The following is a 25698-nucleotide window of genomic DNA, read 5'->3' on the forward strand; positions in this document are numbered from 1 at the left end:
CAACATCAGCAAGTCCAAGGAGATGATTAAGGACTATAGGAGGCGGCAGGAGGAGGAGCAGGCACCCCTACTCATCAATGGATCTGAAGTGGAGAAGGTCAGCTGCTTCAAGTTCCTCGGGGTGAACATCAGCAACGACCTCACCTGGGGTCTTATATATAAAATTGATATAAAGTGCGTAGGATTTTTACTAAAAGTGTACGTACGCCCAAAAGCCTAAAATGGCGTACGCACACAAAAATTCAGATATATAAAACCGTGCGTACGCACACCTGTACACAAAGTTCCCTTTATAAATCACAGATTACCCACAAGTGTGCGTACGTGAATCAGCATTGTACCCCGCCCTGAACACGCCCATTTTTAACCATATATAGTCAATGCAAAGCACCTCATGAATGCTAATCTAGTATCTCATCATGACCCTGGCATACAATTGTTCTTTACGGTGAATCATAGCGCATGACAACTTCTCAGACACTGTTAGCCTATTGGTGGAGCCCGAAAACTCAGAAAATTTGGTGGCCGGTAGATCACCAATTTAAAAAAACTGTGCGAGTGGCGTCAACTGTGCCAGTGATACTGTGAGTCAAAATACAATTTGAAAACAAAAGCGTTTTGTTATGAACAGTAATCTATTAAAGTCTGGACTGATAACGAGGACGTAGAGTGTAGCAATTGCGGGAGCTTAACAACTGTATTTCCAGTTTTTGACAGATGAGGATATTTGCACAGTATTAAATAAATATATTTAGTTATACACTGTGTTCTGCAGTTAGTTAAAGGTAGGATATGTGATGTTATCCTGTATTCCATGCAGTCAGGGAATCTCCCCTTCCTGAACCCCCGTAGTGGACAATCTGATGGTGAGGAAGCCTAAATTTTATTTAAAATTTGAGTTGGATTGTACAAGGTGTTTATGGAACAAGAATCACTCAGTACAAGCGCAAATAACACTGCTGGATGTAATCTTCATGACAATCATGAAATTGAATGAAAAAACCGTGTATGAGGAAAACAAAATATATAAATATTATGAGTAATGTTTTTCCCACATTCAATTTCTGCAGTCTGACTACAGTACGGTCATCTGCGTCGCCAATTCAAACTGTTTTCAAAATGTGCGTAGGCCTACGGGAGGGTCAGAGTTTGCGTGGAGGACCGCACATTCTCCCGTCAAGTTAGTTTTTTTTATAAATCACAACCTTTGCGTGGAAAGTGGCGTACGCACATGTTCAGTCCCGTTTTGTGCGTACGCAAGCTTTATAAATGAGACCCCTGGTCTGTTCACATGGACAAGGTGGTCAAAGCGGCCCGTAAGCACCTTTTCTTCCTGAGGAGACTGAAGAAGTTTGGTATGGAGTCATCCTCACTAACTTTTACAGATGCATTCTGACTGGTTGTATTACAGTGTGGTACGGGAGCTGCACAGACAGGGACCGCAAGGCCCTACAAAGTGTGGTCCGTTCTGCTGAGTTCATCATCGGCAGGAAGCTCCCAGCCCTACAGGACACCTACCACACACGTTGCCTAAGGAAAGCCGGCAGGATTCTAAGAGACTGTTCCCACCCATCCTTCAGTCTCTTTACCCCGTTGCCTTCTGTCAGGCGTTACCGCAGCATCCGGTCGTGCACACGCAGACTGGACAACAGTTTCTACCCAAGGGCCAAGAGTACTTTACTCCACTTAGGTTAGAATAGGTTATAGGGTTGAAATAGGTTTTATGTGCATTTAGGGTTACTATAGTGTATTATTTATTGTTATCCGTAATCTAAGAAGTTTTAGTATTAGGGTTAGTATAGTCGATTATTTATTACTATCTGTATATTTAGGAAGTTTCACTTAATTAAGCTCAGCATAGATGTATATTATGTTCTGTGTACTAATATGTTATGTTACGCCAGGTGCTTGCGTTGTTTTGTCTTAAGAATTTCAGTGCCCAGTCTGACCTTGTGTTGTTCTGTGTACCTGACAAATAAAAGACTTGAACTTGAAATTGTTTACTACACAATTTGCACCGAACATTGCTCTGCTCTTTGTCAGATTTCAAAAAGCCAAACAACTTCCAAATAACTGAAGAAGACGAACCCTTTTATCAATAATTTCTTCATTGGAATTTGCTCCCTCGCCATGGCTATTGCTGCCACTGTTTTTGGCAAGGAGACATTTTCCGCGGTTAACATTATCTACTCCACTCGAGGTGCTCAGTATATTTTTGTGAGCGTAGGCAACCATTTCTCCGCAACTTCCTGCTGCATCACAGAAATTAAATGTACTGATGTTTCCTAATTATTCTCTATCGACATTATTGAAAATGAATAAATGTTACAATATCTTTATTGAGGGAAGTCATTACTTAGATAATTGTTTTTTTGATTTATCGCCCAGCCCAACAATATACTAGACCTCTAATACACATACTGACCTACACTAACCTTGTACACCTAACTAACCAAAGACAAGACCTATACTAACCTAAGAAAAGTAGAGTAAGTTAATGCAATAGTGAATAGAAAGTGACAGTGTGTAAAGTGGCTAGTGAGAAATGTATCAATGTCCATATCAGTGTCCATTTAGAAGCCTGACAACCCTTGGATATAAACTATTGTCCAGTCTGCTAAATCGAGACCGAATCCTACGGTAGCGCCTGCCAGAAGGCAACAGGATAAAGAGACGGATGGGTGGTAACAGTATTTTAGGATCCTGCCTGCTTTCCTGAGGCATCATGTGTGGTAGGTGTCCTGTAGGGCTGGGAGCTTTCTGCCAATGATGAACTCAGCAGACCGGACCACACTACGTAGGGCCTTGCGGTCCCTGTCTTTGCAGGTCCCATACCGCACTGTGACGCAACCAGTCAGAATGCTCTCTATAGTGGATCTGTAAAAGTTAGTGAGTCGATGCCAAACTTCTTCAGCCTCCTCAAGCAGAAGAGGCGTTTCCGGGCCGCTTTGACCACCTTGTCTGTATGAACAGACCAGGTGAGGTCATTGCTGATGTTCACCCCGAGGAAACTGAAACAACTTACGTTTTTCACTTTGAATCCGTTGATGTGATGGGGTGCATGCTCCTCCTCTAGCCGCCTCCTATAATCCACAATCATCTCCTTGGTCTTGCTGACATTGAGAAGGTTATTGTCCTGACACCATGATGTCAGGGTATCAACCTCCTCTCTGTAGGCTGACTCATCACTGCCAGAGATGAGGCCTACAATGGTTGCATCGTCAGCAAACTTAACAAGGATTGGAGGGTGTTGGTGATCAGTGTGGATGAGGTGCGGTCACCGATTCACATCCATTTTGCTATCGATGGACTGAACATTAGCGAGTAGAATGGATGGAAAAGCAGGTTTGAAACTCCTTTTCTGAGTTTGGACGAGAACTCCAGCACTCGGCCTCTTTTCTTCTTCCTCTGTCTTGCAAGTTAGCAGAGGGGCGGAACAACAAAGAGCCCCTTGCAGTCCGAGCTCGCAGTCCGGAAAGTGGAATTAAAGTTCATAAAATAGTCCTTGCCAAGTGACAACCTAATATCCAGAACTGTTTGCTGGTTGTACTGAATGAGCAACTCGAAAAAACAACTTACAAACCCTAACAAGACAAACAAAATGCTAAGTAATAGCGGCCCCTCGTCAGTGCGGCCATACTGCAGCATTTAAACTTAACTGAACTTAGTCATAAGGCTGCATGTGTTAATGAAGAGACGGACTAAAACACTTTCTTCAACAATATTATTGCAGTAAGTAAATAACGGCTATATGTTTTTGAATATTTATTATGGGGCGGGACATAAAAAGTTTGACGTGCTATAGCAAACCTTCGTTGTAATGCATAATTGGTTATGATTGTTGACAAGTTAGTACTTAGCATTAACACCATGGGCGGTTACCAATGTTACAGTAATAAATAAAAGGACAAATTTCAGAATAAATTTGAGAATTTTCAAACAAGTTACACTGCCTCATATTTACAATAGTCCTACTTGGACCATGGCCTGACAATAACAGATTAACAAGAATCGTTTTTTTTCTAGGATAACTGGATCTATCCGACAATTGAATGTTTATGATGTCCCTGTGTGTTTCTACTTTTGACTCGGGACAACGATTAGTTCATTGTCAGCCGACAATAGAATGTTCATAATATCGGGATACGCATTTACAAACCAACTGAAGTCTAACCCTCAACGTGTATGACATGAAACAAATGAGAAAGTCACCAACTTTCAACACGGAAATTAATGACAGATTGACGAAGGCCACTTCAGTTTATGACCTTGCCTTGGCTGCGTGAAAGAACGCCATCTAGCAATCATTACTGGACCCTTGACCCCCTATCCGCGCTAAAAGTAGCTGGCTGCACCATGATGCAATCAAATCACATTACGCATTAAGTACCCACAACTCAAATGGAAGCTTAAGTAAACATGAACAAATTATGAGTATTAAGTGATCCTAAACATGTTATTTATTATACTGAGTAACTCTTTCAACATTTTACCTTTTGTAATATGCAACAAAAAAAAAGAAAACTGTAAAAAGACTGAAAGAATATTTGAATGCCCACAACGACCCCTTATTACCAGAGTGTGTCACATTCTTTTGTCTCACACACACAGTCCGATATACATTGTCACAAACACACACACGGAAACACACACACTGTGTGTGTGTGTGGAGTTTGTTGATGTGAGAGGTACAGTGAGAGCACACCAGAGCATACACAGCTGTCTATCACAATAAAAGTCATGTCGACATCATCAGCCCAAGGATCCGAGTTGACTGTCTGGGACTGTGCCTGTTTGTGTGTGTGTGACAATGAGAGTCTGTATGTTGTTGTGGGGTTACGGAGTAAAAATTGTCAAATTTCTCACTCCACCACCTCTGATCTCAGTACCCACCCTAGACCCTTGCCCTGGGATTCTCATACTCACCCACCCACTAACACTAAATCATACATACTCTCACACACGCAAGCATTGTACACACAACAACAACTCAAGTTGCCTGGTTATCTGTCAGAGTGTGACCTGAATATGACCATAAGGAATGGAACTGACTCATACACAGTGAATCTGCCTTCATTCAATAACATGGATTCACTGCAAAGGAATCTGACGTCTGACCCCTATTATTGTCCTCGGGTCTCTGTGTGTGACAGAGACAGAGAGAGATGGGAGTGGGGGGCAGAGGGGAGAGAAAGAGAATGAGAGGGAGATAGTGAGGAAAAGACAGAAGGACACAGATAGGACACAGATAGACGCTAGAGAGGGGGAGAGAGTGAGATACAGGGGAGAGAGTGAGAAAGAAAAACTGTGAGGGCGACAGAAAAACTGACAGAGAGTGGGTCCATGAAAGCAGCCAGCTTTTCAGAAAATCCAGCAAGGCTCCCACCCATTGGCTGGGAAAAGCTCCACTCTCAGCTGGGTAGGAAGATGCTTTTCCCGCCCTGGCTTCTCCTGGCTTGGTACTTTTCCACATTGAAGGAACATTATCTTACTATTCCCAGCTGGGGAAGAGGAAACGGGGGGCGTGGGAGAGGGCAAAAGAAGAGCATGAGTGACTTAGTCTTGACAAAGTAGCGCCAGAGTCTCCTGGAGATGGCTAGACACTGGAGGTCACTGTGGTATGAAGTTCTCAGTCTCTCCTAGTGTAAAGCAGAAAGCCTATGGGTAGACAGCACATTAATTTCAGATCCTGCCCATGTGATGTGAACATTTTCAGAGTATCATCATTGACATTGTTGTTTGGATGCAGACCTTACACAGCAAGATGGAACAGCCAGCCACCTCTTCCAGTCAGAGTCGGAGCGCTAGTCATGTGTGTGATTCCTGACATTACGTTAGCAAGGCATCTGAGTGACAGGGAGTGGACAATCTCGACTCACTTCCTTGGCACTCTGCAGCCAGTCAATGAGTCAGACAGTCAGAGAAGCTTCCAGTTTGTGCTGATGAGTCAAGGCCTCGAACATGAGGCAGCCTCTGCCCTCTTCACCTGAGGACAAGAACCCGTTCTGTGTTGACCGGGACAATCATTTGTGGCCTACCAACCTCAAACCTCGACCCGAACCAGGCATACTGTTAATACACTGGACACATTAATAAAGCACATAGCATCCTTAACTTCTCTGACTGCAGGCTTAACCTTTGCCCTGAATCTTTGGAGCTGTGTTGCATATCCGCTTGATCTCGAGGGTCATTTGTATCGTCTCAATTTTGTCCAATGCTTACTTGTGGGGTGTCATTTGCCACATCTGGGTAATGGACCAGACAGGTTGGGAAAGCCTGTGTGCGTGCGTGTTGAGTGTTTGACTGTGTATTTGAGTTAAGTTAAGAACACCCATGAGTGGCCTGTTTGAAAGTCTAGACCAGTGGTTCCCAACCCTGGTCCTCAGGGCACCCCTGTCCTGCAAATGAATGATCATAAGCAGGCTTCTACAGAGCTGGATAACGACCCATTCTTTTGAATTAGGTGTGTTGGAGCAAGGAAACATCGAAAACATGCAGGACAGGGGTGCTCTGAGGACCAGGGCTGGGAACCACTGGCCTAGACTGATACACCACAGCCAAACCCAGGGGCAAATTTGTCAAATCAGAAAACCCAAAAAAATTTCCCCCCAAAATGTTAAATCTTATTCAACGTTCTAAAAGAAAGCCGTACATGCGGCTCCCAAAACCTACCACTGGAGGGCACTGCAAGCTTATAGCTTCAACACATTAGTATTTTATTAAATGTAAGTACTCTGTTTTGCCACTAGTCAGCATATGACAATATATAAAATACCAAATTATGTTTCTCTGCTAGGACCAATGTGTTCATCTTTTGGCCACTAGGGAGTGCTCATCGCCAAACCTTATGTGGTACAAAGTAAATAAGGTGAAGACTGCATTCCTACAAATAACATCAGAATGAAAATAAAAATAAAAATAGCAACTCATAGTTCACTTCTTGCTGGAGGAGAGCCACTTACTGCAAGTCCGGGTAGAAACCTTTCCATTTCTGTCAGGTCTATCCCATCATCCCCCTCAAACTTGTCCTTGATCATTCTGAGAGACATAGACAAGAAGCAGGATAATAAGAGGGGTGAATAGAATGGAGTACATCTGAGTAGAGTGCAACACAGGAGAAAGGAGTAGATTCCAGGAAAGCTAAGTAAAGCATAACATAGTAGAGTTGAGTAAGCCAGAGTAGAGCAAGTTTGAGTGGGGTAGAGTAGATCACTCACCCTTCTCGGTCGATGTGTGGAAGGTGCTTTGGCGTGCCCCGGAAAGGCTTCCTGTGGAACTGGCTGAAGTCCAGCTTCTCAGGCTGCATGTCCCACGTGGCACCTCTGCAGCAGGAGCAGGAAGATGAAAAGCAGCAGGGGGAGCAACAAGAGGAGGTAAATAAAGATGAGAAGGATTAAGACAAAGCAGGAGGAGGATGAAGAACAGGTAAAAATAACAGCAGTATTCATTTTTTTGAGCAGGTGCTATAACACATTCTCAAAGGTTTCACCATTAACTTGATACTGGATATTGAATGGTTTTGTTTTGGCAGAAATGTCGACCTTTGGAGAAATCCAAGACCTGCATACTGTCTGTTAACTACCCACAGCACCCACTTAAACATGCTGACCCTGTCCACCCTTACACCTTGCTTAGGTCCCTGTTCCTGTTGTGTTCTGCACTACAACAACCAGTGAAAAAACAGCGAGCTCAGTGGATGACATATAGTGCAGTGTTTCCTAGGATTTTTTTTTGCAGTGGGGGCAGGTCTGTCCGAACCCCCCTTGCCCCGGCCAAAACAAAGTTTTAACCCTAACCCTATATTTCGGAGCAGGTTAATGTAATAGTCTAATTGCTAATGTTGTAAATGTCATAAATGTTGCCAGTTCATAATTGACGTAACAATTTATTGTAAATGGTCAGTGGCCTAGCCTATCAATTAAGGTAGGCCACTCGGAACCATGTACACCGTCTGCTTCATTTGATCTTGATAGGCTAAGCATTCTGTAGCAAATAATAACAATATACCCACTATTTATTAATTAAAACTACTTTAGCATAATAATGCACCTAAAATACAAACGTGAGCAAGGGCAGCAATCGCTATCGAATCAACTGACGTGCAATTTCGATAGCAGGGGAAGAATACAAACAATGAAAATCACCAGTTAAAAATGTGCAAGAACTATAGACTAAAACAATAACAGGCTTAAATGAACTGACAACATAAGTTATACGACTTCTCAAGGACGCACACACGCAATCTCAACTGCGCTGTGAAGCGTGTGTCTGTGCTATTTTCCGACATGCACTCTAACAATTCACAATAACAATCAAAAAATGTGTACAGCCCTATTTCTGATACCGTGGCGGAAGAAATGTAGCCGTGGGGGGCCGCAAAATCAACATAGCGGAAACGCTGTAGTGGCAAGAAAAAGTATGTGAACCCCTTGGAATTAACTGGTTTTCTGCAGTAATGTGCCATAAAATGTATTCTTATCCTCATCAAATCACCATATACAAACACAATGTGCTTAAGCCGATAACAGACAATCAATTGTAATTTCTGGTGTCTTTATTGAACATACAAATTTAACATTCACAGGGCTGGATGTGAACCAAGTGAACCATTGCAGGGGTGCAAACTCATCAGGGATGAAAAAGGTGACAAGGATCCGAACCCCCTCGGATCCTTGTCACCTTTATCAAAATATTTAAATATATATACATAATAAATAAATATATATAAATATATATATGCATAGTCAGTGAACACTGACATGAATTTGAGGATTATAGGTCACATGACCAAAAAGCTATTGAAGTTTGAAGGTTTATTTTGAATAAATAATTACTTTTTAATAACTTAATAACTTTACAAAATAAAGGCTTTGCAGCATGAATGCATACATCTTCAGCATTTCGTGACCACAAATTTTGGATGTCATGTCTGGGGCTCTGGGAGTTACAACTCCCAGAGCCCCAGAGCCCCATTTCGAAGACTTGAAATAAAAAGCGTGCATGTCATGTTGACATTGTTGACAAACAACAAGCTTGAAAAAAATATTCATGACAGCTTGCGTTCGCAGACTAGGATACTTGTAGGACCCACACACACACACACACAAATATTTGTATCGCAGATCTACTCGAATCACACAAATGACAAATGAATTTTAGATCAAAAATTGCAAATTTTGTCGAAAGGTGATGAGTTTGCACCCCTGCCATTGGAGCTAATAGCTCGAACCTCTTTTGGCAGCAATAACTTGCAAGCACTTTTGGTAGCTCTGGATCAGACCTGCACAACACTCAACATACCTATGGTAGACTCATGAACAGGGATGCTAGCCACTTATAGTGATGTCTTAAAGGGGTCATTGATTGAGGAACCGAATTTACCTCGTCACAGTTGAATAACGACAGATCAGTGGGTAAAATGGACATACAGTGAAATCCATTGACACCTCTTTCCTATGCAAATCTCACAATTACAAATTTAGCTGTAAAATGGTCGGTTTTTGAAAAAGCCACCGAACTGACGTCCGTTCGGTGGCTCCACATTTTTTGGCTCTAGTCTGTACCTTTGTCACGCCCCAAAATTTGCTGCGCACTGCTCTGTGTGTACTTCCACGGAATTACAAAGAAGAAAGTTTTTAAAGGATATTGAAAATGGACTACGGTTGTAAATGCAGTGTTCCAGGCTGTACAGGGAATGCTGACACTTTTCAGAGTCTTCCTAAGGAACCAAACACTCGACAGGCTGTGATGTTTGTCTATGAGAAGATCCCTGTGCAGTTCGACCCATTTGCTCGAACCATTTCCCCGAGGACAGTTTTGAAAATCTGGGACAATGTAAAGCAGGATTTGCTATGAAGCTGTTGCTCAAAAGAGGTGCTGTTCCGACCTTATGTTCATCACATCCGCAAGTTGTAGTAGGATGTTGTTGCTAACAGTTATTAGCAATGCTAAGGTATCCTGCCTGTATCCAGCATAGGTAGAATGTGTGATGATTTAGTTTACTGGCAATGGGTCTAATGTTATTTCATGTTACTGACTGTGTTTCATTCAAACAAATAACCTGTCATGCAAATCTACAATTCAAGATGCATGTTTGTCCAGATCTATTTTTCAGCAAGATAGCTAGAGCTAACTGAAGCTGAGTTGAATCACGATACTTTGTTTGCTAAGCTGTAGTGCTAAGGTTAAGCTGTAGTGCTAAGGTTACCCACCTAAGTCGATCCTGTTTGCTTTGACAACAGAAATGGAAACAACTAACGTAATCATTTCAAATGATATCTTGTCAATCTGTTGAAAAACTGAGCTATGATCGTGCGAAGGCAAGTGCGATATCGTTTTTTTTCTGGAGAGACATCAAGGCTAGCCAACAAACGAAGCATAAGAGTTGCTCAGTGTTTGGATGTACAAATCCAAACAAAATATTTTTTTTGTTCCTTCATCCAAGCCTCTGCACAACCAGTATCTTAACTTTCCCAAAGTTATTTTCGCTGGAAATGCGCCGACACAACTTCCCAAAGGTTTGTATGTATGCGCCAAACATTTCAGCCACTACTGTTTCCTCAATTTGAGCCAATACAAAGCTGGCCTTGCTGAAATTAAATTCTGGATCATTATTAACTCCTTGGTCAAGCTACAAACCTTGGGCAAGTAAGTTAACTAACGCTATATCATTTTGTTGCTTTACTGTATATGGTTACCTAGCTTGCTACCCTTAGAATGTGGCTGTAACAGTAGCTCTGCAGCTAACAGCTGAGTTACTGTTGCTAACGTAAAGGTAGATGGCATCAAGTGTGTGTGTGAATACAAACGCTGTAACGCCAGTGTTGTACACTTCTTTGTTATTTGGATAACCAATATGCTGTTGGTGTTATGGCGCGCGCGATATCCGCCTTTCCCCTCATTGAAATTATTGTGAGTGTGCATCTCTGCAAACCAGGGTGATCAGATGAGAATGGCTAAGTTCGAGGCATCTTAGAGCAACGGGGGCTAAAAGCCATTGCCATACATCCATTGTAAACATTAGCGCATTAGCATTTAAAGCTAAATGCTTTAAATGCTAAACAGCGCGTTTTGAGGAAAGCTCATTGTGGGACTGCTTGTAGTGGCTGTAATCATGCACCAAGGCTGAATTTTCGGGAAAGATACTTCAGATACAGTAATAGGGAACCACTAAGGCCTATATAAAAGCATCCAAAAACAGGATATCATGTGACCTTTAAGGAACAGTGTGAAATACCCCCCAAAAAACAGTCAATCCCCCCTTTCAAGCCTTTAGCTGTTACTCATGGGTTGAGGAGTCTGCATTGTTTTTTGGGAGTCATCTTGGCTGGGCGCCCACTTCTAGGAAGAATAGCCACAGTACTAAACAGGGCTCGACATTAACTTTTGGAGGCACTTGTCCTTTGGACAAGTACATTAACGTTTCACTTGTCCATACACAAAAGTCACTTGTCCGGGTAAAGATGTATCATTTTATATTTAAAAAAAATTGTGTTGACGTGTCTAGTTTGCTAACGTCGGCAGTGGTGTACCTAGCAAGCTTCAGCAGCATTTGTATCGGTTGAATGTATGTAGTTAAATATCAGCTAATATTCAACTGTAAAGTAGGCTATACACCAGTGATGATTTTAGACCCTTTTTAGGGGTTCTCAAGCACCTCTAAAAAAAAATATAAAAAAATATATATATTATTCTTTATTATCATTTGATGCTGGTAGTTCATGAAGAAAGGGACATCCTTAGTTTTTGATTAATTCAATATTTTGTATAATAATACATAAATCTATTCATTGTTATCAAGTGAAATTAGGAATTTATATTAGCAAGGGCGTTTAGCACTTTTGCAAAAGCACTGTATTCATGTCACATTCTAATTGGGGGCTGAGCACCCCTAGAGGTCTGATCCTAGAATCGCCCCTGATCAGACGCTCTCACACCAAACCTTGTACTTCTCACGCTGAGAAGGCAATGCCAACCAAGTAGTCCTAATAATGTTGTAAACAGTAATGGACGAGGTGCAGGCCCACTGAGTGAAATAACATAGACACGCGAACACCCGTGAAAGCTCGTCTCGCTGCCATTTCTTTTATTGACCGTAGTCTAACTCATGACGGGCAATACCTTTCTTACCACTGCTGGCATAGTAGCTTCCTCCAGCAAAACGTGCAGAAACAAGGACCAGAAACAAGGACTCTCAGTTTCTCGCACCAACTGCCAAAAGGCTGCCATCTCTACCTTCTTCTATCCACGCCCAGCGCCATTTATTTTTGAGTCCTTTATCTATGGGTAGGACATCCTCCCCAGGCTTCATGTATTTGCACTCCACGTGCAAATACATTTCACCGACAACGCTAAAGTGACGTATGGATCTCATTCACACTGTGTTGCCAGGACCCGCCCTGCTCTGCTTCTGATAGGCTTGTAAAATTAGTTATAGCAGCATTCCTCTCATATGATTGGTAGCTGAAATCGCAATAGGTGACTCAAAAATATTAAAGTTCCCTTTTTTTTTTTCTCATGGCATCACACCAGACATCAGGCACGGTGCCGGAATACTTTAAGCCCACTGTGTTTGTTTATGGTAGTGATTTAGATGAGTATCAGATACTTGATATGGTAAATCACTGTGGAAAGACAGTTAATTCCACTTGGTCTAAGTATAGAAGGGACTGTCCTTAATGAGTGTGCTAAATTTAACAAAAAGTTACCCTATGGTTCTAGGGGCTGCCATCGACTCCAATGGTACAAGAATAAAAATAACAATAGGTTTCCTCCTTACGGAGGAATCCTAATCAACCAATTGTACCTTCATTGTAACTTGTCCTATATTTATCATATCACAATTGAAATTTTCTGTCATCTCTGAAGTACTTGTTCAACCTCCACATCTATCCTAGTCAAATTGCCAATGCTGTGGTAGCCTAGGTTCGTGCAAATGATTATGTAGCCTTCATATGTCTGCTGTTTCCTACTTATACATAGCTTATGGTAAGTTGATAAGAATGTACAATATTGGTTCTCTGTTAAAATGTATTACCACCACAAACATCTAAACATTTAATTAATAACAGTCATTGCATGCACAATGGATGAGCCAGTTGTCATAATTGTAGGCCTAAATCACCATACAGCGCTTATACATTTGCAATGTGCTGGCAGTTTTGACATCAGTAAACACATGTATTTATCTAACCAAATTCACTGATCTATAACACAATTTCCTTATTACACTTAGTTTAATTTAAAGGTCACATGATATGCTGTTTTTGGATGCTTTTATATAGGTCTTTGTGGTTCCCTATTACTGTATCTACAGTATTGTTCCCAAAATTCTGCCTTGGTGCATAATTACAGCTACTAGGAGCAGTCCCTCAATGAGCTTTCCTCAAAACGCGCTGTTTCTGTATCTGTACCTTTAAATGCTAATGAGGAGGAGAGGGGTTGTAAAATGTTGCTGTAAAATGCCTTGAATTCAGCCATTCTCATCTGATCACCCTGGTTTGCAGAGGTGCACACTCATAGTTACAGACATCCCAACCTGCAGAGACTCATTTCCGGGAGGTGCCCCCCCCCACCCCCCCGGGACGCAATCCGGACGCATGAAGTACCCCCTCAACCAGCACATACACCCCCAAGTTGAGGAAACAGTAGTGGCTGAAATGTTTATCGCAGATATACAAAACTTTGGAAAGCGAAAACAAAATTAAGATACTGGTTGTGCAGAGGCTTGGATGAAGGAACTAAAAAAATACTTTTGTTTTGATTTGTACATACAAACACTGAGCAACCGTTATACTTTGTTTGTTTGCTAGCCATGATGTCTCTCCAAGAAAAACCGATATCGCACTTGCCTTTGCACGATCATAGCTCAGTTTTACATGGGCGGGCCAGATTATCTGGGCGGGCAAAGCAGAGAGAAGGGCGGTAGCCTGGCTCCTTGTGACGTCACAATGAGCAGATTTTCAAACAGAGCGTTTGAGCCTTAATTTTCTCAAAGGCGGAGAAGAACACCCAGTGCTTGGTTTACACCTATCGAAAGTTCTAGCCACTGGGGGACCAAAGGCAGGCTATGGGAACTCATATTAATGTTAAATAACCTCCTAAAGTGAAGTTTTCATGTCATGCGACCTTTAATTGCACATGCCTTTGTTAATCACATTAGTTATAGCAGTAGCCTACTGCACTGTTGGATTATAAAAAGGACACTTGCAAAATATTAACTTTGCATAGTGCCCGGTTCTTGCGTAAAGATATTCATAGTAAACTCGCTGCTACTGACCTGAGGACTAATCAGAGTGAAGAGGCTGTGACGCGAAAAGAGTAAGCCAAGCTGCGGCAAAACATTTTTTTCTTCATTATTTGATGTCAAAATGCTGATCCAACAACGTCAATCGCGGCACTGCACTCCGTTGGATTATTAAGAGGACATAACGAACATGAACTTTTCAGATTTCCCGGTTCTTGAGTTGATTTTGGGAAATTAAACCCATTCCAATTTGTACACACACACATATTCCTGGCATTATTAGAGAGATGAATAAATATGACCACATGGAAAGGCCAATTTCTTGTCACATTTTTTATTCTGTACTCAATAAATAAAAATGACTTACTCATATTCGATTTTTTCTCATTTTGAAGGCTCAAACTTGCAACCACTTTGGTTGCATATGCTCCCGAAATTGTATCTGTGTGACTTTGAATTTTTGTACATAATTCACTGGACAGGTTCAAGGACGCAGTGAGGTCTGTTTTTCATTGCAAAAATCAAGCTTTTCATCTATTGTGTTTCCCAGTACAATCTCTGAGTTGAAAGCCCAAGCTCTGCGTGGCATAATTACCCGTGAGAGTCCATGGTGTTGGCGGCCCAGATGTCAGTGCCTAAGATATCGAAAGAGCCTTCTCTGTTTCCGTTCTGAAAGAAGTGCAACAAAGCAGAGTTAGAAAAAACCTTAAAACTACAAACATGGCTGTCATGTCAGGACAACAGTCTATGTGAATTGGCCATTCATCAAGGATGACCCACTCTCCTTAGTACCTGGCCCTATGATAATCTATTTGCCTATTTACAAACTGGGGTGAGTAAGATCTGTCACTGCATGCCGGGTTTGTTAAATAGCAGTATTATCTATTGTACACAGACAACTAAACACACACTCACAGGCAGTGTTGGGGGTAACATGTTATATAATATAACATGTTACATAATATTATTACTAAAGAGAGTAACAAAGTAATATTACGCTTTCGTTTTTGACATGAGTAATATTACTACAGTTATTTAAGTAACTTGAGTTAATTGTCCAAGTTACTGCATGAATTCAACAAAAGACTAAAATAGCATTAGAAACACAGATTTTTGCCTAAGCAACAATTCCTGGGTGCAGTGTTTGCCTTTGATTCACGCTGCAGACAAACAGGCAGCAGAACATGTAAGCTAACGTTTGAGTGGAAATATTCACACTATTTTGCTTTCATTGAAGAGATAAAAAAAAATTTTTTTAACTGAACTGCAAACTGTGCCCACACGAAATACTATCTACTATCTACTCAGTCGACTATTCGATTTTCTGGTCGATATGCTCTTGGTTGACGAAGATTTATTTAGTCAAGCTGACGTAAGGCAGTGTGAGATCTGATTCCCGCTTGTGTCACCATTGCTGAATTAAATAAATGTTCTACAAAAATTGTAGATTATATTATTAAAGACAAATAAAGTAACAAAAAAATATATATATATAAAATATATATAAAAATATATATAAAAATATATATCTTATTGTTATTTTCCCACCCCTATGGATCAGTCAATATTTGGACTACAAAGACAACATCGGGGTTCTTCTTGGTCACGATTGCGTTGCTTCTATTGGGATATACGTTCCGTTGCACAGTTTAAGAGGTTACAAAGTGCATTCTGTCAACGAAAGGTACTCGCTAGCCTACGTCACTACGTCAGCAACGACGCATGGATACAAGGTGATAGAGACGTTCTAGCACCAGGGTCGGACTGGGATCGAAAAACAGCCCGGGACTTTGAAACACAGACCCCCCCCCCCCCCCTTCACTTTCTCCCTCACTTTCTTTTTCCATACTTGTCTCTGTTTCTGCATCTGCTATTTGATATTGCAAAAGAACAATAATCAGTTAACTATATTCAATAATGACAATCAATTCAGTAAAACGAATTTCCATATAATAACCCTGTTAACAGACTAACTATTGTGTACAGTTACAGCGCTGCACCTGACAGTCTCTCCACTGGACCCTGTCACCGCAGCAGCCTCCCTCTCTTGCCCTGTGTCACCTGTGGCTGCTTTATTACGCAGAACAGAAAATCAGGAAAATTGCATTTGAGCCACATTGCACATTTATTATTTAAAGTCAAAAAACATGTGCATATTTAGATGACTGCCTTTTTCTCTTAGCTATTTCTTTTACTTCATTTAAAATGTATAGCCTATATATTGGCTAACAGTACTACCAAATGTATAATGTTGCACAATCGCCGTTTTCTTGGTCAATTGGGTTATTTACATGAACCGTATAGAACCGGAGAGTTTGTAGGCTGCCCTTCTTCTGCATGCCTTGCCGGCTTAGAATTGCAAAATATTATCGGAATCTGAGCACTTTTTATCTTGGCCAATCGGAATCTTAGCACTTGCGTTAGAATCTTTAAGCACACAGCGTCAACTGTTACTTGCACTGGTCAGCTTTTAAATACTGAGGATAGCCTACCGAAGTTGAGTTACCCAATCTCGTTAGCGATGCGAGCTAACGTTAGTTTACTACCTGTATATAACATTTCACTGGGTCTTGCAGCTGTGTGTTTAGCAAGTCGCAGTATTTCCAAGCCCTGATAGTTTAACTGAGACGACGCAGTAGATACGACGTGCATATATGTGCTAGGCTGGATAGAACTAGCACTAAATGGGATAGACTGTTGCACAGTACTAGTAGCTTAAGTACTATCTATCGTGCCGTGGCCGTGGTTTACTCAAAACGCACTTGTTCCGGGAGTACAACGGTACTTAGGAATGGTTTGCTGAACCCAATGCTAGTTTCCTCAAGGATCACAATGACTCTTTCTTAGAGACTTGTTGCTCTTGTTGGTTAGTGGCAACTGATTTAAACTGTTGCATTCGCTGCAAAATATTCTATTTTAGCTAATCTTACTTTTACTGCTGCTGCTTTTTCTGCACTTAGAGATTCATGTTGTTTAAATTGTAACTTGCTTAACTACATGCTCTTATGGTTCTTCCCTTTGGCACTTATGTTTTGGTTGTTCACAATGTGTGCTTCTTGTTTTGGCTACCTGCAATGCTTTGGGGCTACCTTGTTGTTATTATCAGTGACCTATGCACTTTGTAAAGCTCTCTCTTAGAAGTCGCTTTGGATAAAAGCGTCTGCTAAATGAATAAATGTAAATGTAATGTAAATGTGTACTGGCAGCATCATACATTTAAGCAATTCAAGATTTGCATGTGCAGTAAGTAGCGTCGTTCTCTTCAATGCCACAGGCTAAACTTTATGCCAAAAGAAACGTTTTTCATTTCCGGCACATTCAGTGAAGTCTGGCTAGCAACATCAGCTAGGATAGCTGGCTCGTAGCTTCTTCATGCAGCATCTCCATGCAGGGCTCCAGACTGAGACCAAATGGTCGGCTTTTTCTACAGACAATGATCGCTTCCAGCAAACTTCTTTTGAATTAGCCATTTCCCCCTATTTATGTGTTTGGGGGCATATTTTCAGTTAGCAGATAGTACTGTTTGAATCGCGATTTCATCTGACAAATACTGCTGGTGACAACATTGCTAGTTTGAAAAGGGGTTCAGCTTGTTTCATAATAAATGGACCCATCTGCAACCCACGCACGCCCTACAATTTCCCCCAGAAATTGTACCATCTCTAGTTTCTCTTTCAATTAATAAGCCCCTGTGTTCAAGTGTTGAGCATTAAATTAGCTGCATGGTCAGTAGAGATCTTGGGACAAAGCTGCAATAGCGTACAAAACAGAAAGTGTTTAACTCTGTAGAAATTGTGTAAATGTTTTATGTAGTTAGAAGGTCCGTGGAGAATGAGTGGAGTTGGTGAAGCGTCCTGGTGAGTTGCAGTCATTCGCCATAGAACTAATCTGAGGCTATTCTCCATAGATATCTATTTTATGTCTATGGATATCTAGGCCTAGTCTCCTCCACGTATCCCCAATGTGATGTCATCACCAAATTGCTTTAAGACCATTTACAGACACCATTTGGAGATTTTTTAAATTATATACATATCTTGAGTGCTTCATGTACTCATTTATCAACAGTGATGTTTAACCTGCAATATGGCCTTTAAGTCACGCTCAGAAATGGGAGTCATTTGCATATTAAAATCACCAACAACAAAAAAATGAGCCAGGGGCACGCCCCCACCCCCTCAACACTGTCACCTTTTTTACTCTGAGGAGTTTGCAGGTCTGATAAGAGTACATATCCAGGCATTTCTAAAAGGGCCTTTTGGAGACTTAAAAAGGACCTTTGGTAACCACGGTTAAATTCTTTGGATAAAAATTTATTATTTTTCATAATTGTTATCTGTAATGCAGTGGTGGCTTGTGGTTTTTAAAGTGAGGGAGGAAGGACTGCGTGCTTGGTTGCCATTGGCCTGCTTATTCTGTTGGTGGCATACAGTGCCCTCCAAAAGTATTGGAACAATGAGGCCAATTCCTTGATTTTTGCGGTAGACTGAAAACATTTGGGCTTGACATCAAATAATGAACGTGAGACCAAAGATCAACATTCAGGTTTTATTTTCAGGTATTTACAACAAGATCTGATGCACAACTAAGAAAATACACCTTTTGCTTGAATCCACCCATTTGTCATACACAACGTCAGTGTGTGAAAATAATTGCTCAAAAGTGAAGAGTAAAAACACAAATTCAAAGTCCTCCAATTTTCCCCTCAACCCCTAAACCAGTGTTTCTCAAACTTTTTCAGACCAAGGACCACTTTGCCAATAAAATAAAACTTGCAGACCATTTAACTAAATAGTAGGCTATATCCCTGGAACAACAGGCCTCCAGACCTGGCGCCATACAATTGTTAGCGGCACATGATTTTCTAACGAATATTGAAGCCTTTTCTGCTAATTATAATTTCCGCTCAGAAAATGTTTTTTGAGACTGCTTAACGATAGGAGTGTTAATCAAGCACGGAGCCAGACGTAAATATTCTAGCCCAAACTTAGGACATATGGGCTTGATGTGATGCAGATAGGGATTTCCACACAAAATGTTTGGCCATTATTTGAGCGCAAAATCGTTTTTGGAGATTTATGTAAAATTAACAGCCGTTTTTCAATTGGTAAAACCTTGTCTAGTGATGCCATCACTCCGGCCCTGCTCCCATCCATCCTCCCTGACGCGTATCGTTACGGTTGGGCCGCCCGGCCCAGCAATTGGTAGCCAATTTGAGAAAACGTTTTATAAAAGACGGGCTATGGACCCAACCAACTCTATTTGGAAGGGGAGAACTCCCTCACATTGTACAACCAGAGAGGCTCTGGTACAACCCATGCAGAGGCTGCGATGTCAGGATGCGGAATGTGTGTAGCCCATTTTAATAGTCTGCTACTGACTGTGTTTTCTTCGTTCTGAGTTGTATGTTAGAAATGTCGCAATAAGAGTTCCGGTCGTCGTGAACATGGAGTAGACGCACTTACTTCACGCTCCCACCTACTTTATAAATGTATAGATTTTAGCCCCTTTTTCCAACCCTACGAATACTCAACTTTTAACCCCTATTAATCAATCCTGTGAGAAGATGGCCACAAAAAGCAACAGAAAGAAAGAAAGGAAGACACTACTGCCAAGGATAGCGTAGCGGCTGGCCGTTCGGATATGGACACCATAGCCGCCATGTTAGAAGAACATAGAGCGGCCCTTTCGACTGAATTCAGATCTGCTTTCTCAACACTCGAGACAAAACTAGACACGATGCAATCCAAAGTAGATGACCAGGACATTCGTTTGCTATCTCTTGAGGCCTATGCCAATGCGGTCAGCAATAGCATTAGGGAATTGGAAGCTAGCTGCTCAGCCCTAGCCAACGACAATGCTAAGCTACAGCCAAAGGTGGTGGATTTGGAGGGACGTAGCAGAAGGAATAACATACGTATCATAGGCCTGCCTGAGTCAGTCGAGGGCTCACGCCCCACAGAATTCTTTGCTGGGCTACTGGTGGAGGTGTTGGGGGAAAATGTCCTGCCTTCAACACCAGATTTAGACTATGCTCATCGTGCCCTCACCGCTAAGCCAAAACCGGAGGATAAACCCAGATCAGTTGTTATTTGCTTTCACAAGTTCCAAGTTCGCAATTGGGTGATACGTGAATCCCCCAAGATGAGAGGTAAACTCCAGTATCGTGGCAATACAATCCATATTTTTAAGGATTACAGTCCGGATGTTTTGAATCAGCGATCTGAATACCGAGATATCATGAAGGACCTCTACAACCTTGGCCTCAAACCTACTCTGCACTACCCAGCTAAGATGTTTGTCACGCTTGATAAAGGCAAGAAACGGGTATTCTCTCCCCAAGAGGCTCGAGAGCTTGTGTCGTCGTTAAAATGTCCACAGGCGGACGAATAGATGGATCCTACTATGGATGCAGAGATTTCAACAGCCATTCCACATCACAGACTTTAGGCGACGAGATCCAACGTGAGCTGTCGATCTGTGAGCTTCTGACTAGACGTGAGTTAATGAGGACAGCAGTTCGTTTTTTTTTTTTTTTATGTAGCTTGCTATGCTACAGTAACTGTCTACTAAGCCTAACGTCATGCCTGTGCCTTGGCTGCTTACATTTTCATTGTTATCTTCATGTTATATTTTCATGTTATCACTAATGGTTGTTTAGAAGTGAATAATTTTTTGGGGGTTATAGCCATTAGAATATATGTTGTCACTTTAAAAACTAGGCTAAGCTTTTTTTTCTTCTACCTACTATTATTAGCCTCCTGAGGCATTGGCTTTACCATAACACTACCTGAAGGGGTAGCGTCTATAATGTGTTCTGTTTTACCAAGGAGTTTGTTGTAACATTGTTGTTTTGTTGTTACTGCTATAAAGTAGGGAGGGGCAGAGCTATAGCCTGGTGGGTTGCGAGTTCGAGACATGAGAGCCCACAAGCTACCTCGGATGTAGTCTCCAGGCTATGGGGGGGTGGGGGGTGGGTTATTGGTTATCGGTTTCATTTTCATTTTACTTTTCTTTGCCAGCTGATATATATATCTTTAGTTTTTCTCTTGACAGTGTATATTTACTTTGCTTTACAAAGCTAGATGATAGCACATGATAATTCTACAACTCAAGTGCATGGAAGTGGCTATAAGTTTGTCAGTTGGAATGTGAGGGGTCTCGGTCATGTTATGAAACGTGCTAAAGTATTTGCATATCTTATACCACCAAAGGTAAACTTAAGGTCAGTTGAGTAGACCAACAGTATGAAGCAAATGTCACTAGTAAAGCTAGGGGGGTGGCAATCCTAATTAGAAAGAATGTCCCTTTCATTAAGTCCTCTACAATTAATGATCCCAATGGTAGGTTTCTAGTAGTGACTGGAACCCTAAACTCTGTGCCAATAACACTTGTCAACCTTTATGCACCTAATTTTGACAACCCAGATGTCAGTGTAGACATCTCCAGTACTAATATTATACTAGGGGGAGACTTTAACTGCGTGTTAGACCCTCTTCTGGATAAACAGTTTTCCAAATCCCTTCAAAAATCAAACTCCTGTATTCGCCTAAATACTTTGGCTGACAATCTCAACCTAGTTGATATATGGAGGCTTAAGCATCCAACAGTGAGGGACTATTCTTTCTTCTCTACAGTTCATAAGTCATACTCCCGTATTGATTATTTTTTACTGGACTCAAAACTGCTATCGACTGTGGACTGTAACATACCAACCTATTGTAATATCGGATCATGCGCCCTTGTCCATGGTTCTTAAAATAGGGGTAGGCAGAGCTGGGCGCAATCAGTGGCGCTTTGACCCCACACTTCTAGCAGACGAACAGTTTACTAACCACCTTCAAGAACAGATTTCTCACTTTATCACAGAGAATGACACTGGCAACGTCAATGACTCCATCCTGTGGGAAACGCTAAAGGCTGTCATCAGGGGCCATGTCATAGCTTATTTCTCCAGTAAAAGGAAAATTGAAGGCAGTAGACTAAAAGCTGTAGAACGTGACCTATCTCTTCAAGAAGATTCATATAAGAATAATCCCAATGACGCCACTCTAGAGACAATCACCAACTTAAAATATGAATATAATACTACACTTTCTAAGAGTTGGCTCACTACTTGATAAAACACAACAAAAATATTTCGAATTGGGTGACAAGCCTCACAGACTTCTTGCAAGACAGCTGTGCCACTCTCAGGCTACACGCGCCATTCACAAAATAAGAGACAAACAGGGTAACCTCACAACAGATCCAGTCAAGATAAACAAGGCCTTTGCATCATTTTATGAAGACCTGTACCAGTCTAAAGTCAAATCCACGGATCCACAGATAATGAATCACCTTTTAGAGAACAGCCAGCTCCCTTCACTAGACGAAACAGCAGCTAAGGCAATGGACGCCGCCATAACTTTCTCAAGATGGCGCCGACGAAGGCAGCCACGGTAGCTAGGTGCGCTCTTACAGTGACGACCCTCTCTATTCAGGAGAGAGAAGTGAACAAACTGTTCAAGAGACGGAACCCCCGCAAAGCAGCTGGGCCGGACTCTGTCTCTCCAGCCACCCTCAAGAACTGTGCTGACCAGCTGTCTCCGGTGTTTACCTACATCTTCAACACCTCCCTGGAGACATGCCATGTGCCAGCCTGTCTCAAGTCCTCCACCATCATCCCTGTGCCCAAAAAGCCCAGGCCAACTGGACATAATGACTACAGACCCGTCGCCCTGACCTCTGTGGTAATGAAGTCTTTTGAGCGCCTGGTGCTGGCACACCTTAAAGCCATCACAGACCCTCTACTGGACCCCCTGCAGTTTGCCTACAGAGCCAACAGGTCTGTGGACGATGCAGTTAATATGGCCCTCCACTTCACCCTACAGCACCTGGACTCCCCAGCATCCTACGCGAGGATCCTGTTTGTGGACTTCAGCTCTGCCTTTAATACCATCATCCCCGCTCTGCTTCAGGACAAGCTCTCCCAGCTGAACGTGCCTGATTCCACCTGCAGGTGGATCACAGACTTCCTGTCTGACAGGAAGCAGTGCGTTAAGCTGGGAACACAAGTTTCTGATTCCCGGTCCATCAGCACTGGATCTCCCCAGGGCTGCGTCCTTTCTCCTCTACTCTTCTCCCTGTACACCAACAGCTGCACTTCCAGTCATCCGTCCGTGAAACTCCTGAAGTTTGCGGACGACACCACCCTCATTGGGCTCATCTCTGGTGGAGACGAGTCTGATTATAGATGGGAAGCAGACAACCTGGTGCAGCCAGAACAACCTAGAGCTCAATGCTCTCAAGACAGTGGAGATGGTTGTGGACTTCAGGAAGAACACAGCCCCACTCACCCCCATCACCCTGTGTGACTCCCCAGTCAACACTGTGGAGTCCTTCCGCTTCCTAGGCACTATCCTCTCCCAGGACCTCAAGTGGGAACTGAACATTAGCTCCCTAACCAAGAAAGCACAACAGAGGACGTACTTCCTGCGGCAGCTGAAGAAATTCAACCTGCCAAAGACAATGATGGTGCACTTCTACACAGCCATCATTGAGTCCATCCTCACCTCCTCCATCACCACCTGGTACGCTGCTGCCACTGCCAAGGACAAGAGCAGGCTGCAGCGTATCATCCGCACTGCTGAGAAGGTGATTGGCTGTAATCTGCCTTTCCTCGAGGACCGTGAGACGGGCGAAGAAGATTGTTGCTGACTCCTCCCACCCTGGACATTCCCTGTTTCAGTCCCTCCCCTCTGGCAGAAGGCTGCGGTCCATCAGGACCAAAACCTCACGCCATACAAACAGTTTCTTCCCTTCCGCTGTTGGCCTCCTCAACAAGGCCAAAGCTCACACTGACTGAATGTCCTAAAAAACTTTTTGCACTACACTCAACTCCTGTAATTTTTGTATTTTTGTATTTTATATTGTAAATTGGCAACTTATATTCTATTTTATTGTATATTCTATTTTATTTTAATTGTATTCCACTTAGTACTGCTAGTTTATGTATCCTTAGTATAGTTAGACTACATATTTAAATTTAAGATTCCTATATGTTTACTGTATGCACCTTCCTGCCAAAGCAAATTCCTTGTCTGTGCAAACTTTCATGGCGAATAAATCCCATTCTGATTCTGATAACGTTGGAGGAGATTGTAACAGCTATTTCTCAATTCCCTAACAACAAAGCCGGTGGCCCGGATGGGTTTCCCATTGAATTTTTTAAGAGATACTCATCTAGACTCGCCCTTTTGCTTTTGCGCATGTTCACCCATGCTAAGGAAACTTTAGTACTACCCCCCACACTTTACAATGCAAACATTGCTTTGATCCTCAAAAAAGACAGGGATCCGTTGGATATGTCATCATATCATCCAATATCTCTTCTCCAGATGGAGACAAAAATACTCAGCAAAGTGTTGGCCAATAGAATGTGTCTTTTCTACATCATTTACCAGGAACAAAAGGATGAGTCTGTGGTTATCGCATTGGATGCCGAGAAGGCATTTGATTACATTGAATGGAGGTACATGTTGACTGCCCTGAAATACTTTGGATTTGGCCTACAGTTTATTAAATGGATTGAGATCATCTATGCTCAACCTAAAGCTTAAATTCTCACTAACGGTGACATCTCACAACCATTTTGTTCACCCTACCTATTTAATCTAGCCATTGAGGCTCTAGCTAGTCAAATTAGGTTAAACAGGGACATTGCTCCGATTAAGATTCACAATATAGAGAATAAGATATCCCTATTTGCAGACGACATCACACTTTGTCACACCCCAAATCATCCATTCCACCTTTATTACAGCTAATTGATACTTTTAGCAGTTTTTCTGGCTATAAAATCAACTGGGGGAAAAGTGATCTGATGCCCGTATCAGACAAAGTAGACCTAAACCTGCTACGCACCACTCCTTTTAAAGTGACAAGAGACCAATTCAGAACTTTGGGTATCATTGCAACAAGGGAGCATGGGAAATTCCTCAGCAGCAACTGGGAACAGTTAAATCAGAATGTCCAATTTTGGAACACTCTGCCCATTTCTATGGTGGGTCGCATTAACGCCATAAAAATGGTTGTCCTCCCTAGATTTTTATACATCTTCCAGAATATCCCTGTCTTCAACTCCCTCTATTATTTTAAAAAGCTGGACACTATCATATCTGCCTTTATATGGAACAATAAAAAAGCCAGAATATCCAAAAAACACCTAGGGAAGTGTAGGGCAGAAGGTGGTTTTGGGTTGCCAAACTTTAAACTATACTATTGGGGCGCTAATCTGAATGCGCTACTATACTGGCGAAATGGTATGCCAACAGTCAGTAGTCAAGGGGGCGTTCCCTCATGGCTTCAGATGGAGATATCCTCATGTGGTGCCACCTCCCTCCCAGCACTTCTTAATAACCCGGCGAAAACAAAAACACCTCTCTATATAATGAACCCGGTTATCATTCACT

General features: G+C 42.1%; 1 protein-coding gene across 6 annotated transcripts in view; it reads right to left on the minus strand.

Moving 5' to 3' along the window:
• ctif (CBP80/20-dependent translation initiation factor) overlaps positions 1 to 25698 on the minus strand; it is a 170792-nt gene that overhangs the window by 76273 nt on the left and 68821 nt on the right. For all 6 annotated transcript variants that reach the window (XM_084693260.1, XM_084693259.1, XM_084693258.1 and 3 more), the window contains 3 exons: positions 14841 to 14914; positions 7218 to 7322; positions 6963 to 7038 (listed from right to left, as the gene is read on the minus strand). In XM_084693260.1, coding sequence (XP_084549386.1) covers positions 6963 to 7038; positions 7218 to 7322; positions 14841 to 14914 — 255 coding nt within the window. The remainder of the gene's footprint in view (positions 1 to 6962; positions 7039 to 7217; positions 7323 to 14840; positions 14915 to 25698) is intronic.

This window comes from Hypomesus nipponensis, chromosome 27 (genome assembly GCF_054491055.1).
Source record: "Hypomesus nipponensis isolate SF chromosome 27, ASM5449105v1, whole genome shotgun sequence".
Lineage (NCBI taxonomy): Eukaryota > Metazoa > Chordata > Actinopteri > Osmeriformes > Osmeridae > Hypomesus > Hypomesus nipponensis.